This window comes from Pezoporus flaviventris, unplaced genomic scaffold, assembly GCF_033815535.1.
Source record: "Pezoporus flaviventris isolate CSIRO_AGI_PZ_B2104156 unplaced genomic scaffold, CSIRO_AGI_Pfla_v1 ptg000045l, whole genome shotgun sequence".
Lineage (NCBI taxonomy): Eukaryota > Metazoa > Chordata > Aves > Psittaciformes > Psittacidae > Pezoporus > Pezoporus flaviventris.
In genome coordinates this window covers 11,659,960-11,679,676 of record NW_026892593.1, presented here as the reverse complement: position 1 = coordinate 11,679,676, position 19,717 = coordinate 11,659,960, and the positions used below count along the sequence as shown (strand labels likewise).

The 19,717-nt window shown below is 40.5% G+C and overlaps 1 protein-coding gene and 1 long non-coding RNA gene across 3 annotated transcripts in view; one reads left to right on the top strand and one right to left on the bottom strand.

Moving 5' to 3' along the window:
* The window catches only part of LOC133276571 (uncharacterized), a 787,535-nt gene that overhangs the window by 723,321 nt on the left and 44,497 nt on the right, over positions 1-19,717 (top strand). The window lies entirely within an intron of this gene.
* The window catches only part of CPNE8 (copine 8), a 91,321-nt gene continuing 82,169 nt past the window's right edge, over positions 10,566-19,717 (bottom strand). For both annotated transcript variants that reach the window (XM_061467489.1, XM_061467488.1), the window contains exons 18-20: positions 17,537-17,594; positions 14,707-14,780; positions 10,566-12,277 (exon numbers count right to left, since the gene is read on the bottom strand). In XM_061467489.1, coding sequence (XP_061323473.1) covers positions 12,089-12,277; positions 14,707-14,780; positions 17,537-17,594 — 321 coding nt within the window. In that variant the 3' untranslated portion in view covers positions 10,566-12,088. The remainder of the gene's footprint in view (positions 12,278-14,706; positions 14,781-17,536; positions 17,595-19,717) is intronic.

The following is a 19,717-nucleotide window of genomic DNA, read 5'->3' as shown; positions in this document are numbered from 1 at the left end:
CATCGTGGTCCTATCTTGCAATAAAACCTGCCTATTGCAGGAAAAGCACGTATTTCAGCTCCTACCAACTCAGCTGGGCATCTCTGAGGACCCTCTGTTGCCTGAGTGTGTGGTCCAGCATGGCCTGAGCATCCTCACAGTACTGAAAACAGAGTGCCCTGGCCTGCACCTCAGAGCACTGCCTTCAAACTGGGAATGTTACCTACAGATTTTACCATGAACATAGAGCTCGGTGCATCTGCTTATGTATTTCATACACAGATGTACCTGCAGCTGGCTGTGAAACACCTCCTGCGCTGCACTGACCAGTGGGAACTCATTCAGCTCCCTTTACATCTGGACAGAGCTGGTGTTCATCACATGGGCAAGAGCTGCAGGCCACGTGCAGGCTTTCAGGGGTCATCAGCGTGATGAGGTTTGGTGCCCCTTTGGGCATCCAGGGATGCGCATCAGGTCTGGGGCTGACTGCCTCCAGCCCTGCAGGAAGTGAATTTGCTCAAGCACCAATACTGCTGCCAGCTGCCCCGGCAGGGGTTGGCACTGAACTGGTTTCACCTTCCCCTAACCCTCCCACATTTACAGCTTCACCAAGGAAGGGGGTTCAGTACCCTTTGGCTCTGCCTTTGGTGTCTCCAGCAGTAACTTCTATTTCTGCATGATTGAAAGCTAAAGGACCGTTACCAGGGATATCCTAAACTCTCGCCTGTGACCATCTGCTGTCTCCAGAGACATGGATGAAGAAGCATGTCCATTGAGTAGGACATCTTGTGCTGGGAAATGTCCTGGAGGAGGATGCAGGCAAAGATGCCCCAGCCTGGACAAGAGCAGCGATGGCCCTGGTGGCTCTGCAGCGGGTGGCTGTGGGGCTCTTGGCTGGGTGTCAGCTCCAGCAAGCAGCACTGCAAAGGAGACACTGCTCTCTGATGATAGAAACATCACTAGTGCTTCTCTTACTGTGTTCTCTTCAGCAGCTTTCTCAACTGCTATTCACAACCCTCTCCCCTATCACCCTGTCAGCTCTCCATCGTGTCTCAGCTGCCAGACACATTCAAGGTGCCTGTCAGGCTCCCTGTAGTCTCTTTCCATCCCTCAGTCCTTCCTGTGCTCTCCATAGCCCAGCACTGAGGCAGAGGATAGCCAGGCTTGTGGCCTGTGGTCCCCATTGCTGCTCCTAGAGCTGGGGCAGATGGTGCCACAGGGCCCCAGCTCTGATGTCTTTGATGTGATGAAGTTACACTGGTTTTGAGTGTCAGCTGCTCACATTCCTGGAGAAATAAACTTTCCATTACCTTTTTCCTCACTCCATTTTCTCTCTTTACAAACCACAAGGGCTACTTCATTCTTGGATAATCACAGCTAGTCACTCTCATTTAGCTTCCACCCACAATACAAAACCAAGCCCTAAGTGCCGTATTTATCACCAAGGAGTGCTTGCTGGTGGTGGTGGATATTTTCCTTTTGCTTCCCAAAGCTTTCTTGAATCACCGATGTCCCTGTTGCTCACAGCTGGCCTTACAGAGCACTCTTCCACAAGAAAATGATCCTAAATGGTTGGCTTTTATCTTATTTGCTGCGATGCTCATGCAGGTACCCTCAGACCTGAGCCTTCCCACAGCAGAACTGGGGGTGCAACCGCTGCCGGGGCCCCACCAGTGTAGGGTGCCCAGGGCATGTGTAGCGGGAGGGAAATGCTATTCTCACCTTGCCATCCAGCTTTTGGGACACGACTCGGTGGCTCTGCTGGATGCAGCATGTTGCTGGGCTGGGTGTCTGAGCTCGTTAACACCTCACTGCCCATCCCTGCTTGGGCCGTGTGCGGCAAGCGGTGGAGAGCAGCTCCTGCCCCATGCCCTTGACCCCATGCAGTGCTTCTGCAGCACCAGGAGTTCAACATTCATCTCATGCTTTCTTCCTATCAGCCCCAGGCACTGGTGTGAGGGGTGTCTGTGTGGGACCCCTGCCTGGTGTGGTGTGGAGTAAATGCCCATGCAGGGCAGGGCGGAAGAACCTTACCTTTGTGGAACATGCTTGGAGATGGAAGAGAAGGGAGGAAAGTGAGGGGCAGAAGGGAGCCCCCTGCCCACAGAGTTCAGCAATACCTTAAGTATCTTGGTTTTCATTTCCTATCTCAGACTAATAAGTTTTAAATAAAACAGCATTTCAACTGGTTTTACCATTGTTAAAAAGAGGTTTTGGAAGTCTGGCACTTCTTGCAATGGCAGGTAATAGATGAATCTATTGACAATGACACCGTGCACATACAAACAAGTATTTTAAATCCCTCTGTAGTGCGAGTTATCTAACAGTGCCAGGAAAAAATCCTTGCTAATACCATGGGTGTGTGCTGAAATGTGTATTTCTTTTCTTTGTGATTCTTCCAGGTCAGTGGGAAATGCTGCAGTGCTGTTGTCAGCACCTCTCAAGTAATGAAATGCTGCGATTCAGTGGTTTTCCACACTCGTGATGGCATCACCTTCTTCCCATTTGTATTCCTCCAAGAGGCTTAGCAAGATGAGAAAAGCTACTTCAGAAGCAATTGCAGCATGTCTGCAATTGATTTGTGGGTTTGGGGCTTTTCTTCTTAAGGCTTTATTTGCCGTAACACCTCTTCTTATGCTGGACAGAATTTAGCATGGGGCAAATGGCTAATTTCATTAGCAGAAGTAATTTCTTCATAGTCTGAGTTGTACCGATTGAATCACAGTGAAATGCTAAAAGGAGTTTCATTCTAAGCTTTTTGAAGGGCTACCAAAGTGGCGCTTGCAGAGGAGATTTGTATAGGTCTGAGTTAGAGACAGGTAACAAGTTTTGAGGTCTAGATAGGAGAAAGTGAGGACTACTCAGGTTCAAAAGCAGTGGGGTTTCTTTTATCAAACACTTGTCATAGTTGCAACAGAAGTGTCTGCAACTCCAGCTGGAAGAGCAAGCCATTAGCTCAACAGAAGGTCAGTGGGGGGGAGAACTATTAAATGACAGCTTGCATTGTAAAATGCTTCCCTCCCCACCAAGGAGGCATTTGTCTCTGAATTCTTACGCAAAGAACATGCAAGCACAGATTAAAGGGCATCTGATAATGTTAATGCAATTACAGTTCAATTCCAACATCCCTTAAATGTTTCTTCAATTCTTTTACCAAGAGACTTCATTCTCTATTACAAGTGAGGGAACTAGAGATACCAGGAGAACAGTAGTTCTTGCTACTGAAGAAACAGAGTGTTTCTATACAGCCCGGTGCTATCAATCCCAAGGATCCAACAGAATATTCCATGTCCCTCCCTGTAAAGGAATTGTTGGGAATATTTCTGCTGTGGTTTTTTTTTGTTTACCATCCCACATGCTTAAAACGTGAGTTCTAGCTCCCAGGCTATTAAATGTCAGCCACAATCACGCATGGTGTTCATTTACTAAATGGCAGAGCTGACTGAGTACATTGAGCCAAGATATTATGATTGTGGAATTGACTAGTTAATTATCAATGGGATTTAAGGGCCACTGCCATCAAGAGCTAACGTGCACAGAGACTTCCATGCCCAGTGTGGGATGCCAGTGATTTGGATTCCTGGAGTACCCAGCACCCTGTTGTAGCCCACACTGGACACGAAGATCCTTCTGGCTCCATTGCTGAAAGCTCATTCCTGAGACTCCTTGAACTCTGTGGTCCTCCCTGAGCACACGCTTTCACATCCAGCTGGAGGCACTGGTGACAGCAGCAAGCTATCCATATGCTTGCCTTCTGAACTGCCCCTGCTCCATGAGCCTCCATGAACAGTCTGGTGGAGGGGAGATGTCTCCTGCTGAAGGCAAATGAGGAAAACAGAACACTGCAGAATTCCCAGATATTGCAGGCAATAACCTAGTATTGGTGCTTCATAAACTCTTTTTCTCTTGGAAGCAAGCCAGATTTACTGCTGTGCCGACACCTTATCTCAGTTGTGCTTAGAAACCTCAGCTGTGCAGACAGTGACTCCCATCTTGCTGTCCTCTTGTACCAACTCGCTTGGCATGTCTTGCTCTCCACCTGATGTTCACCATTCTGGTGTGACCACCGAGACACTTTTCCCCGCTCATAGCCTTTCCTCGCAAAGAGGGGCTGGCCGTCTCACCTGTCCACATAGCAGAAATCTCTGAAGAGCCTCTCCCTTCACCAGCCCACAGATGGAGGTGGACGGAGTCAGACGGAGTCTTGGGTGACACAGTTTTTAGTGTGTGGTGTCCCTGTCCATAGCAGGGGGTTTGAACTACATGATCTTAACGTCCTTTCCAACACAAAACATTCTATCATTCTATGATTCTATGAGTCCATCACTTTGAAAATGGTTGACTGGAAGTGTACTCATATTTCAGACAAATCTTACCAGAGTCCTCCCAGAGCCTTCCCACCCACTCACTCCAGTCCATCTCTCCCAGTGTATTATCCTTGCCTCTGTCTTATTTAGGCTGACTACATTTGCAGCACTGATAAACAGGTCTCTGGGAGGATATTTAACTGTTTAATGCATTATTTCCCTGCTCGGAGGGAGGCCACACAACTGGATCATCCTTATCAGCTGTCCTGAACAATTTCTAAGACAAAGATGATGTAATTTCCCTGAGATGCACTAGAAGAGGCCTCCAGTTAGTTAAGGAGGTTTGTCTATCAGCTCGTATAAGCTTTCCTTGCTGCCAAAGATGATAACATCACCCGTCATCGCTGACCTTTGAGAATAGCTCATTACAGCACCCCTTTGCACGGACACAGAGTTAGCACACTCCCTCCGGTCTTTTGCACATAAAACATACCCAAGTGCTTCATTTGTTTTCCTCACAGGTTAAAACCCATCTGCTTTTTTTTCTTTCCTGGGCTCTTTCAAAATTGTTTGCTTCATTTAAAGTGTGGCCCCACGGTCCAGACACAGTTCCAAGATAAGGCTTCAGCACGGCTGTGCCTGCAGCAGTGATTGTCTCCCTTCAAATAAGAAAACAAGTGCAGTTTAACATCTTCCAGAGTGATCTTTGTTTTTTATGCAGCAGCATCACAATGTGATTCATATTCTGTTTGGAGCCCAGACACAATCTGCAGATTATTAAGTCCAGAAGTGCTGCTTAGCCAGGTATTTTTCATTTTCATTTCATTTGTGCTTATTTATTTCCCCCCTGAATGCAGTATTTTCCACTCTTTATTTTTCACAGCAGTTTATCTCACCGATTCCTGACCTGTCCTTCAATTAATCAAAATCAATTCTGAATTCTCATCAGGCCTCCAAGCCTGCAACCCTGGCAAGCTAATACATTCATTGGTTTTATATACATAGACTCTAATTCTTTTGTTAATTCCATTAATGAGAGTACTTGCCAGAAACAGCCATGAGAGAATCCTGCTGGGCTCCTTTCCTCCAGGTTTCATAGAATCATAGAATCGTTAGGGTTGGAAAGAACCTTAAGATCATCAAGTTCCAACCCCCCTGCCATGGGCAGGGACACCTTACGCTAAATCATATCACCCAAGGCCTCGTCCAACTTGGTCTTGAACACCACCAGGGATGGAGCATTCACGACCTCCCTGGGCAACCCATTCCAGTGCCTCACCACCGTAACAGGAAAGAATTTCCTTCTTATATCCAAACTAAACTTCCCCTGTTTAAGTTTTAACCCATTACCCCTTGTCCTGTCACTACAGTCCCTAATGAAGAGTCCTGGTTTGACAACCTATTGATATTTTCTGTCCCCCCTGCTCACAGAAAGCAGTCAGTCAAAGCTGTGTGCTAGCTCCTGTTCTTTTGGGTGTTCCCAATGCCAGTGGAAGTATTTAATGACATTGTGAGGGGATTATTCACTCCCTTCTTCTCCACAGAGAAGTTCCCCCCTATGCAGCACTCCTGTGCTCAGGGGAACTGGCCAATTCACTTCCTCCTGAATTCCCTTTGGCTGGTGATTGCATCCTGATGGTCCACTCAGCTGAAGACACAGCATTCAGTGCTGATCACTTGGCACATGCATTCAATTGCTTTGATTTCAGGACCAGCCTGAAGCAAACCCAACTACAGGCTGCAGCACAGGCCACCCAGTTATATTATGACAATCATGCTCCTCTTGAGGCTGAGCAGAGATATTGCTCCCTGGGGAATGTACCAATGCAGAAGTGATGGAATGGCTCAGTACAGAGCCGCAGCCCACCACAACATGGGAAGGCTGTCCCACAGCACACATGGTGCTAGAACCATGCTGCGTGTTGCACAGCAGTTGTACACCTTCTGTAGTGTGGAATAGCCATAGGAACCCTCAGTCATTTCAATGCCTTCGTTTGCAAAATAAAATCATCAAACAAGAATCCTAATGATGGAATTGATTATTGTAAAATGTTTGGCTGTAGGCACACATTCAGGAATGTGGTACTTTATGCCCTTTGTTTAGCTGGCCAGCTTGAAAATACCACTCATCTGCAGTCACTTGCACTCTAATGGTAATGAACATAAATGCGCAGTGCTGGCCTGAAATAAAACCTGAAATCATACTGTATCAGTTCAGTGGCAAAGAAGAAATAACGCACCATGGAGCATTGAAGAAAATTTGTACTACTGCCATAAAGCAGTTTGAAAGAAAGTAAGAGTGCATTTTCTATGGAAACAGTGAGCAGTATGGAACAACAACCTTACAATGTGAATGGGTATCGTCAGGCCTTTGAAAGTATTTCTGTGATGATGGCATCGATCTGTCTTCCCCTTGCATTCACATCAGTAGGGCTTTGTCTGATCTCATACAGTGACTCCTGCTGTAGTAGCTCACCATGGTCATCAGAAAGAGTTAGAAACAACCTCTGGCAGGGAAACCAGCCCCACAGACACCTTCCTTAAACATCTGTCCAATTTGTTCCAGCATTCCTGGGTGACCTACAGTCCTCTGTCATTTCCTCCTGATGATTCACATGTTATTTGAAGTCTCAAAACGACCTGGGACTCTAAGCTAAGGCCTTATCATTTTGAGAACAATGAAAGGATTATTTCAGGTGGCCTATATTCAAAACTTTGACACCTTCCCTTTAATGCCACTTTGTGATCCTCGGACACTATTCTGCAGAACTGCTGTGCAGCCAGAAACTACCACAACCATATAGTAGTTTTTTGTTACTGAAGTACTCTTACTTATTTGTGCTGATTTAATTTGCTCCTTTTTCAGGTATTTTCTCTAATTCATAAAAGTTATTTAAGTTTTCCATCTTTGGAAGTGATTATCTCCAGTTGCTATAATACACTAATCTTAATAACCATCTTTTGTATATTGCATCATCATCGGAAATGACCGAATAATACCAATGCAAGAGAGATCCCTATGGAGCATCAATTGCTGTATTTTTCCAGCTTGATAATGAAATACTGAAAGCATTTTCCTGAGCAGTCTAACCAGTTTTGTAGTATTTCATAACACTTCAAATGAGGCCACTAACACCTGCTTTGCTTTCAAAATGCTTTTAAAGCAGCTGTTTCTCTCTTTTATCTTGAAGCTCATTACATTGCTTTTAAACATAATTGTTTCAAAAGCATGCATTATGAAAAAAATGAGTCACAGATGTAAACCTAGGCCTAGGTTTATTTTTTAATTGACTATTTAATTCAATGATTATCCCTTTTCTGTAAAGTGTGAAGGAAAAAGACATTGAGCATTTCATTTTCCCCTAGATCTACTATTTGCTCATTCTTTTGTTAAATAACAGACTCACCTTTCCTTCCCTTTATAGCATGGGTTTTACGAGGCTTTAGCAGTCACAATGGTTTAATGGTTTCATCGTTTAGTGGTGAACTTGGCAGTCCTGGGGTAATGGCTGGACTTGATCTTAAAGGTTTTCTCCAACGTAGTTGATTCTATGATCTGCTCTGTGGTTTTCTGTCCTTTTTCACACGTAGCTGCGCTATCTCTTACATTTACCCATAGCAACATACTCTCCCTTTCTATTCTTGTTGATTTTTCTGTTTAAAGAACTTCTGATACAGTCATAATAGCCTCTTACTATGCTGCCTGGTTTCCCACTGCATTGGCATAATTTGTCACTGTGTGTCCTTTTATTAGTTCGCAAAGATGATAATCATTTACCATGCTGATTATTTCAGCCATTTTAACAAGTATTCTGGAGTGAATTTCATTTGTCCCTACTTAGGTGAGAATTTCCAGCTTTTCAGAATGTGTCTCTTCAGAGAATACCTGCTCTCCTGCACTTCATTCCTCTCCTTCAGATACCTCCATGGGGGACCCCACTTCGCAAGCCTTTTTGTGTACAGAGGCGGGCCAATTTGAAACCCATGACAATTCTGCTGTACAAGTTGCCATCTTGGCCTAGAATGACAAAATATTATTTCTCAACTTAGAACAAAACACTTTTTTCTTCCAGATTAGCAAACAATTCCTCATTAGAATCATAGACTAGTTAGGGTTGGAAAGGACCTTAAGATCATTCAGCTCCAACCCCACAGCCATGGGCAGTAACACCTCACACTAAACCATGTCACCCAAGGCTCTGTCCAACCTGGCCTTGAACACCGCCAGGGACGGAGCATTTATCACTTTCTTGAGCAACCCATTCCACCCTAACAGTAAAGAACTTCTTCCTTATATCCAATCTAAACTTCCCCTGTTTAAGTTTTAACCCGTTACCCCTTGTCCTGTCACTACAGTCCCTAATGAAGAGTCCCTCTCCAGCATCCCTATAGGCCCCCTTCAGATACTGGAAGGCTGAATCGAACCTAACCTACTCACTCTCAAGTTATAGTCTCCATGAAACCATTCCCTTCCTCATTTGTAGCAACATTTGGGCACTTTGGACACTGCCATCCCATTTTTTGTCTATGCTACAGAGAAACATCTGTTCCAAGATGAATACCAAAGGAAAAGAGCTTTCGTCACAGCCAACATCTTTCATTTCTGGGCAACTCATCTGTCAGCTAGTACATCACATTATACCCTTCTTAAACATAAATACACCCTGCTGCTCTTCAGTCATAGAAAATGACCAAATATTGGTAGGAACCAATATTTCTTGGGAAAGAAGATGAGGTTTGTGTTCCATTATTCTTGAAAATAAAGCCAGAAGTAAAAATGGCTGCATATGGTATTTTTGAGAAATTCAAGTTCTGACCATTTACTCTCGTCTCTCATACTGGAATGCCTGAGACATGACTACTACATGAGTCTACTTAATGATTCTCATTCACATTACAGAATCAAGATGTCAAACATATAGGGAATGTCACAAGTCTGGACGAAGTCTCCTTTTCTCATGAGAATAATTAGTCCACTGAACACATCCATACCTTTCCATTAAATAGGTTAGATTTAGAATCCAACTATAGAATCATAGAATGGTTTGGGTTGGAAAGGACCTTAGTTCCTTTAGTTCCACCCCCCCTGCCATGCACAGGGATACCTCACACTAAACCATGTCACTCAAGGCTCTGCTCAACCTGGCCTTAAACACCGCCAGGGATGGAGCATTCACCACTTCCTTGGGCAACCCATTCCAGTGCCTCACCACCCTCACAATGAAGAACTTCTTCCTTACATCAAACCTGAACTTCCTCTGTTTCATAGAATCATAGAATAGTTAGGGTTGAAAAGGACCTTAAGATCATCAAGTTCCAACCCCCCTGCCATGGGCAGGAACACCTCACACTAAACCATCTCACCCAAGGCCTCGTCCAACCTGGTCTTGAACACCACCAGGGATGGAGCATTCACAACTCCCCTGGGCAACCCATTCCAGTGCCTCACCACCCTAACAGGAAAGAATTTCCTCCTTATGTCCAATCTAAACTTCCCGTTTAAGTTTTAACCCATTACCCCTTGTCCTGTCACTACAGTCCCTAATGAAGAGTCCCTCCCTAGAATCCTTGTAGGCCCCTTTCAGATACTGGAAGGCTGCTCTGAGGTCTCCACGCAGCCTTCTCTTCTCCAGCCTGAACACCCCCAATACCAAACAGAAGGAAAAACAGCAGTGCAGAATAGGCTGGATAGCCAAAATAGTTCTGATTAAATAATACCAATGTTTAAAAGTTCCTTCACTTCTCAAATCAGCTGTCAAATCAGCTTTGAGACTGAGCTTTAGGTTAATAAAAGGTCCGGGTTAAATGCGAGCTAATAAATTACTGTAAGCTGAATAAAAGACATTTGCAGTTCGGGCCTTAGAATGAAAACCTGCTAAATACATGGGCCACTAGGAACCAATACAAAAGTCAGCACAAAATTTGTCTAATCAAATGAAACAACAGAATTCTAATATTATTTCAGTTATTTCTAAAATGCCAACACAGTAAATATGAAAAATAAATGCAGAAGATAGAACGCCACCACCATTCAGTAACGTTATTCTTTATGATGCACTTTCATCAAAATTTGCAGTTGCCAAGTATCAAATTTCATTCATGCAACATTAATCCACTAAGAAATACATATTTTGGTGAGAAAATTAAAGTCCATATTTATGTAAAAACTGTTTTGAAATAAAAATAAAACAAGATTTGTTAAAAAAAAACCTTTTTTTTTTCTTTTTTCTTTACTAACAGAATAATTATCTGGAAAAAGTAATTTCCCACATGAGATAGTTAAAGTAAGTTAAATATATTTAAAAATGGAAGAGTCTGCATTTACATAGTTATATGCCATTAATATTGAAGATACGCTTTCCAGCAAAAAACTTCTCATGCTTAAAAAATGCACCTTGGTTTTATACTGTACATTACAACATATAGTAGTAAGAAACAGAAGTAGGAAACAGGTTATTTGCAAAGGAGAAAAGTTACGCTACAAGACAGCCACAACTGTGACACAAAAAAATTAAAATGGTCCATTTTAACAGTATTTGAAGGCAATTCACAATCATTTCAGGAGTTTTGTGAAATTTAAGGCCATTAGTTCTAAATAAAATGTATTTGACACAAACTCACAAAACCGTGTATTTTGTAAAAACTATACATGCAAAAACATTTTATAATTATATATGAACAGGCATATCATAAAAATTTTGGGTAGTTCAGTACACAAAATAGTGCACAAAGTAACATGGTTGTGTGATCTTTAAACCAGTTTATTAACACCATCATTCATGCATCCTGAATGGCAATGTGATTAAATGACAGTATTAAACCCCAATATTAAGAGTCAGCATCACTTTGAATGGGCAATCTAGACAAAAAAGTTTAAATTTTAAATTAATTTTAAAGCAGTCCATTATAAAACATCTCCTGTAATCATTCCAGAAGACTTTTCTGATGCAGAATTTCCAGTGCTTTAAGGGATGCATGATAAGATTTAATGAGCTCAGTGAGTCAACTGTAATACTCTGATAGTTCTGATTTGAGGTAATTTTCTTTAATCACTTATAGCAAGTAACTCTTCCAATTTGCTTCAGTAACTAGTTTAATAAAAGACTAAGCTGAGATAAACTTAGAAATTGAAGAACCTCTGAAAAAATACACATACCTCCCCCTCAAAGTTTGGAGTTAGTCATAAGTTACATGCAATCATGTTATTCACATTTTAGCCGTTTCTCAAATTGGGAGATGAATGGATTACTAAGCACTGATTGAAGCAATTCAGGTGTTGGCAAACACAAACTTATTTGTCCTTAGCTTTCATTTGTATTTGTCTGGACAAACATTCAAAGAGATATTGCTTCTCTTGTTATCTTGTGACAAACTATTGCAAGCTAGAAGACACGTGAGTCAATATTCCAAACTTTTATTCTTAAGAATAGTTATAAAAGTACAGAAATTTAAAAATAGTAACATGTAAACATTGATATAGAGGAATAGCATTCCTATACATTTATATACACAGTATTCAGAGAGGACAGTATCTTCTGAGTTGAAATCCTGACTTGTGCTTTCCCCTCCAATAAATACATCAAAAAGTAGGGTTTTTTGTAAAAAATAAAATAAAACAAAGTAAGAGCTAGAGAGAACATCAGCATTTTGCTCCTATCATTTAAAAGCTTTCCAGTTGCTTATGCAACCATAACAGAATTTTGGTATGTGAAGAGATCTTTCCAGCTCCAAAAAGTTATCAGAAGCTACTGCTGCATCCAGAGACTCTTGACTTACGAGGAATGCTAAGCACTTTGGAGCAGTCAAATCTGAGTCTGCAACACATGAATCGGTGGTGTATAAGGTGGTGGTGCAGGTGATGGCTTTATTCCTCTGACTCTCATGTAGGACAGAAACTGCTCTGGGATCTCAGCTAAAACGTCTTTAGCAAGTCTTGCCATGCTTAGCACGTGGTTTCCACTTCGGTCAATGTAATCTCGGAATGGCACAAACTACAAAACAAAAGAGAGGTCCACAGAGGTCATTATGCAGCCACAGAATGCAACTTATAACACAAAACTAAGGAAGTTTTATTTAGTGAGATAGAGTACACACATTATATATACATATATTTATATGTTCCACATTTTATATATATGCACACACATTTCCTATTATATTTTTTTATATGTTTATATATTATATATAAAATATAGAGAAATATGTTTTCAAAAGTACCTAAATATATTACATGTTTATTTTAATATATTAATAGATAGCATATTTTATATTGTATTTTTACATATAATAACAATATACAAAATTTTCAAGAGACACAACAGATACATTACTATGAGTAACTATTTTCCTAAAACATCTTCAACAGAAAAAGGACAGAAAGGGAGCAGAAATGAAATAAACTGAGGCAGAATTTGTAATAGTAAATATAGCAGAGACAGTGATGCACTGCTAGCAGGCAATTTTTTGGCTTTACAAATTTTACTGGAATATTTCACAATACTGTTATAATTAACACTGATTTCACTAGCTAATTTTAACTAATACACAAAAAAGATAAACCTTTTGTATTTGAGTAGTTAACTTCATTAAAGCAAATCGGTTTTATCCTGCCAGATATAAAATACAGGTCATACCAAACTGAAAGGATTTGATGTTATTCCTTTTTATTTATTTCCTTTTTATTTATTTAGCCAGCCTATAATGTGTTCGTTAGTATTTAGACAGAAAAAGAGCACAAAATGGCATTGCTTTGGGACAATGATTTGGGGCAAGTTCAGATTGCAATATGTTAACAATAAATAGATGTTTTATTGCATTTCTGATATTCAGTGAATTCTGAAGAATACAAACGGGTATTCATTGCATATGATTTTTCATTTCTCAGCAGAAATTAGAATACTTCTGATGCAAGGCATTTTCATGAATCGTGTTTACAACATTTAAAGAACTCTATATATTTATGCTCTTTGAATGCAAAACCAGTAGCTTTGGGAGCTGCTGTTGTTTGGAGAAATTATGTGCAATTACATTGTGTGTATTTAATGCATTCAAACTTAAGTATGATGCAGGCCAGGGATATCTGAATCAGCTTTAAAAATCTGACATGGCACAGGGCTTTGCAGAAACACAAGTCTGGTGTCCAGAAACACTTCCAGCTCTGGAGAAAGATCTCCACATACTGCTCTGTTGAACAGCATGGATATATACGGCATAACAGGTAACATGCAGCTCCTCTCTAGCCTGGTATTAACTACCAAGGAACATTATAAACAGTGGAAGTTTAGATTAGATTGGATATAAGGAGGAAATTCTTTGCTGTTAGGGTGGTGAGGCACTGGAATGGGTTGCCCAGGGAAGTTGTGAATGCTCCATCCCTGGCAGTGTTCAAGACCAGGTTGGATGAGGCCTTCGGTGATATGGTTTCGTGTGAGGTGTTCCTGCACATGGCAGGGGGGTTGGAACTTGATGATCTTAAGGTCCTTTCCAACCCTAACTATTCTATGATTCTATGATTCTATGAAGTTCTTTACTGTAAGGGTGGTGAGACACTGGAACGGGTTGCCCAAGGAAGTTGTGAATGCTCCATCACTGGTGGTCCCTACAGTCCCTAATGAAGAGTCCTTCCCCAGCATCTTTATAGGCCTCCTTCAGATACTATAGAAGACTATGGGGCTGACTACATGATTGTAGAGAGCAGGCATAGAACCAGAGTACTCCTGCAGAGAAATGGAGGTGTCTGTGGAATACAGATGACCGTAGCACTCTTAGGGCTTGGTTCAGTCACATAAACACAGATCACAGAATCATAGAATAGTTGCAGTGAGCAGGGACATCTTCGACTGGATCAGGTTGCTGAGAGCCTCAACCTCACCTTCAGTGTTCCCAGGGATGGGCCATCTACTGCTTCTCTGGGAAACATGTTCCAGTTATCATCTGAGGTTTCTTAAAGCATGAGACATCTGCATGGTTGTATGTGGCAGACACAACACAAAAACTAGGAAACGCTCATGGTCTTCTGGACTGGCAGTCAGAGGTAAGACAAGACACCACAGGCAGCTCAAATGCACTTGTCAGAAGTCTAGGTATTGCTGATTTCCAAAAAAGTTGTAGTTTTGCTTTATAGAACCATAGTGAGATTGCAGTAGAGACAACTAACTCTTCTCCCATGGCTCTATAAGCCTAAGACTTTATAACAGTGTCCTGCCAGCTAGGGGTCATTTCCTAATAAATGCAGGTTCACTACTATGTGTTATATAAAGGCTTATAGGTATCACAGAGAGTTTCTGAGCTTGTTATGGACACACCAAGTAAAGTATGTCAATGCTAAGGTAAAATGAAATCTGGCAATACAGATAGAGACAAGAATTCAAAACAAACAGATCAGTAAAATCTAACTATTAGAGTAAAATTTCTCTCCCACCTGCACAATGTCTCTTTCTGCAAACTTTCCTCTTGAAGAAATCCTCACTACATCACCATCCAGCTCTTCCATGGCTTAAAAAAAAACCCCAAACAAAATGAATTCATCTATGAGTTTAGCTACAGAACAAAAAACAAGCTTATTGAGAAAAACTTCAGTCAATTTACACTTTAGGGCAACAAACCCAACAACTTATTTATGTAGCTCTTTAAGATCATTTGCACCATAAATTACATAGTGTTTTGTAGTTATTTTGCACTTCTTCGTACTGAAAATATATTTTTTTTTGCCTTTTTTGTCACCTTCAGAAAAAAACCCAAACCACGATAAAGTCCTTACCTTTCCAGCTCTCAAAACAGTGAGTGTATCTGTTCTAGTAAGGCTTTATTTATACATTCATAGATGGAGAAGAATTCAGCTATTAGTCTTACAGAAGGTATCATAGGTTACAGCACAAAGAGGTAATAACTCACATTCATACAGGAAAAGTAGTAACTGTTACTGCATAGGAATGAGGAGTTCTTAAAAAAAAAAATACTAAATTTACTGGGCAACTCTTCTCATATCTTTCTGAGCAGGATCCAGGAGAACTCTCAAAATTGGCCTGATACCCAGAAGCCATTCTAGGTAGAAAGGTGTATCTGCTGTCAGTGTTGAAATGGATGGACTTGGCATCACAGATTTTTGCTTGTTTATTGGATCTGCAATCCTACAATCTTTCTTTCAGCATATGCTACGAAAATCAAAGCCCTGCGTCACTGAGCTTCTCAGGGGCTTACAAACTGGGCTGAGTTCAATGAAAGCTGCATTTCAAAACCTAGTTCTTCTTACGCAGGAAGTACAAAGCATAAATGATGCTACCAGGAGACAAGTTCAAGCCAAACAAAAGGGCACGTTTGTTGAAAGAAAAAGCTAGCAGGTCTGTAAAGCACATTGCCAGATTATGCTGTTGATGCAAAAAAACTGATGTGTCTTCAAACCAGGAGACTGAACAAGTATTTGAAGGAGAGACTCACTGGAAATTTCCAAAATAGATATAAAGCACATCCTCCTCAGGAAATTCAAATCTAAAAACGGCATTCAGGGAAGCATCATGTTTGCTTATTCTGTTCTTAATGCTCCCCAGTTAACTACCCATGGCCAGGTCAGATACAGAATACTGGGCAAAAATGGACCCCTGACCTGACCTCCTGTCATCCTCACATCTTTATGTATGTGCCATCTGTCTGAGCTCCAGACTTTTAGAAACTCCTCTGGTAGCCCCCAGGGACTAAAGACAAATAAAGGCAGTGATATCATGAGAGGAGTAGCTTGGTTTTTCGACAGCAGAACTGAAGCTTGACTGGCATTTGAATTGTGTCTGAACATATACCCTCCTACACACACACTTCCTCAACGTCCACATCAGACATAGAGTCTGTTGTTTTATCAGAAAGGAATTTCTTTAGATGGAAAAGTCATCTCTCTTCCCTCTCAGGCACTGAAGGACTACAGGTTGGGAATAAATCTGTGATTTTCACTGAGGCAGCATACTCAAGGAGTGGGGTCCAAAGATGCAAATTGTATCCTGCAGTACAAACAGAATCCTGCCTTAAGAAAAGTAATAGAGGTGACACTCCAAGAACTCTGCAACAACCTCCAGAAGTAAAAAGAAGGCAGAATCTATGTGTCCTGACTGAATTAAGGGGAGTCAGGAAAAATCCAAGGACTGGACAAACAGGGAGAGAGGGAAAAGGCAAAAGAGGGGTGAGAACAAAGTAAGTAATGCACAACTAAAGTTGGAATTTGCAGGGGTAAAAAATGAAGTTTGCACATTTCCTTCATATGCATTTATGAAAATAAACTGTCTTTTCTCATTGATAGTGGCATACAATCATCTGAAGTGTATGCATCCACCTAGACAACCTCTTCAGGGAACATGACACTTAGATCACTAACACACCACTTGCCAAAATGCATAAGAAAGTCAACACCCAATAATTTATGTTATTTTATCATTTTTTTTCATACTCTTAGAATATTTGTACAAGAATTAAAATGTACAGTCATCAGTGACTATTTACATTATACATTTGTGGTGGTACTAAGTATGTTTCATGTATAAAAGAAAGCATATTGTTTAACCAGAAGTACTAGAATTAAAAAGAAAATAAGTAGGACTTTGAGGAATACATATACAGGGAATGTCTATACTTCATAATGCAGTGATATACATGATGGCACTTAATAAAAAGTTCAAATAATGGAAGCAGCTTATTTATTGCAATAGGGAATGATGCTCCAGAATATCACATCAAAGAGTATGCAAATAATCCTGGTAATTTCTCTCCTGCTGTAATATTCTCTCAGTGATGCTACACAGTAAGATTCACTCCCGTTATCTAGTGAAACTCAGTTTAACCCGATCGCCTCCTCAAATGCATTTATTTTTCGCAGTATTTGATTACTGCGGTAAGAACAAATGATCAATATTTCCAGTGAACTGACACTTCATGAGGCAACTACATACCCACATTGAAGAAATTCAACATTACTTGAATGCACTTACTTTACTGTGGGGTTTTTTTTCTACTTGTCTTTTGGAGCTCTGTAAATGCTGAGCCCCCATATGGTTCTGTGACTTGAACAGAGAGCCTGAGGGGCTACACAGCTCCACATGATAGCTTGTAATCACACTGAGATATCAATCAGTCCAGCTGGAAATGTCAACAGTGCTTACAGCTGGTTCCATATTATGCTCTTCTAAAGAACAACATTTGTTTGAAAAGCCACATATTACTAAAATGTAAACAAATCTAAAAAATTCTAGGAAAAACACCGGAACACTTACCATCAAACTCTGCTGGTCCTACCCCAACTATAATTATTGACATTGGAAGCCTTGAAGCCTTCAAAAGAAGCAGAAAAAGAGGTTTAACGCATTACATAAACTCTGCCAAAACGTGTGAGATCTGAGGACTCTGAATAAAAACATGTGGAAGCAATGTTTTAAAAACCAGAATTTTTTCCACCTAGAAAGTTCAGTGGTGTGAACTGTCTGCTGCAGTGGTACAAAATGTCTGGGAGGAAGAGAGAAAGGCAGATGATTATTTTAATTTATTTTTCCTTCTAAAGTCTTTGAATCATATGGGGTTATAATTAAACACAACAAACTGCATTAGGATTTAATACTGATATGACTACGAAGATGACAAATCTATCTTAGAAAATTCTGTTAGCTGACAATAATTGCAAATATGTACCTAATGACAGCTTGACATTTACTTAAATGTTCTTTGCTTCTCCTTGATATTATGTAGCTTCTTGGAACTATGTGACACTATCTTTTACATAGATCTTATGCCAATTTTTCTCAAGAGAATAAATCACCTATTTGAGCAATATGTATATTATATTTCTTCCATGAATATTATATTTCTTCCATGAATAAAATTTTAGTCATGTCAGTCATTTCTGCCACAAATTAAACAAGATACTGAACTGGATTATGGTCAGATTTGTAATTTCAGAATCATAGAATAGTTAGGGTTGGAAAGGACCTTAAGATCATCCAGTTCCAACCCCCCTGCCATGGGCAGGGACACTCGCCTAATTCCACGTCAGCTTCCCACGATCCAGGCCCTAAGGAAGGCAAAGCCTATCCCTTCCCCATGGAGAGGGGCTCAGCAGCTCTTTACCACCAAGTAATTCCTGGAAAAACCAGCCCCACGTGAGGATCTGAAGCTGGTGGGATGCTTTTCACCAAGAACTGATGCATCAGATCTTGTTTTGCTTTGTATTTTTGCAGTTCACAGCTTTGGCATACTCCAAACTACAGAAGTAGCTCTGATACTTAAGAGGACTTACTTAATCTTTTTCATTCAATGGAACAAAGAAAAGATGACATCTGGCTTTTCCTGAACACACTCTCTGTAAAACCTTTGAAATTACAAAGTCAGTATTATAAATATTGGATTCTCCTGCCCTGATAGTAGCACCAGATATCTGACGGTTGCCAGAAATAATCTGAAACTGCCTCTGTTGAGGAGGGTAACAACAGGAAAAAAACATCTGCCAAATGTCATGGATGACAACTGTTTTTTATTGAGATAATCTGATGAACGGTGAAATGTCTACAGGCATTTTAAACAGGAGTATACTCTGGCCAAAAATCACAGAGGTATGCTGCCTGCTAAAATAAACTCTGCTTCTCTGAAATCAGGTGGTTTTATAACACAGTATTGTATTTTTATTTTGGAATGTAAAAAGTATTTTTCTTCCTCATTTAAAAGATATCCTCACTTTAGATACATCATCCCCATTTCCCATATTTCATGTCACAATTCTTCATATAAAACTAGCTTTAAGCAGAAGATTTGCAGTTCATTACTGTAAACATGCTATTTAAAACAATGTAAATACACTAATCTATAAATCACTATTTAATGCCCTGCACCACTATACATTATATACGTTGACTGCAAATTCATCCCAAATTGTTACTATATTGTCAATCTTCAAGCTAAAATTTTGTAACAGAGTAAAGAAAAAATGAATAAGCCTTTGTTAGTGAAATACTAATATGCTACTGAAGATAACAGTGAAAGCTGTCTGGCCATGGTCCTGGGCAAACAGCTCTAGGTGACCCTGCTTGTGCATGGGGCTGCACAAGATGCCATTCATAGATAGGTCCCTTCTAATCTCAACCGGTCTGTGATTCTGTGATTAAAGGCCATAAATACAGTGTAACTGTAACTGAAATACGGTGTAACTGTAAATGAATTACTATGACTTCCACATAAGTCAGTAATAGTACAGAATGTTTTGAAGACATGAAGGCATTTCTTGGACCAGAACACCTTCTGTTTTTCAAGAACCTTGTTGCCTGATTGTAAAGAAAACATTCTTTAAAGAGATTTCTTCTCACACAGACATTGTATTATGTGATATAATGTATATGAAACAGTAAATGTCAAGGACAGCATAAAGACAAAGAGTTAAACTTTTGCATATAAGTGTTGGCATTTCCCAA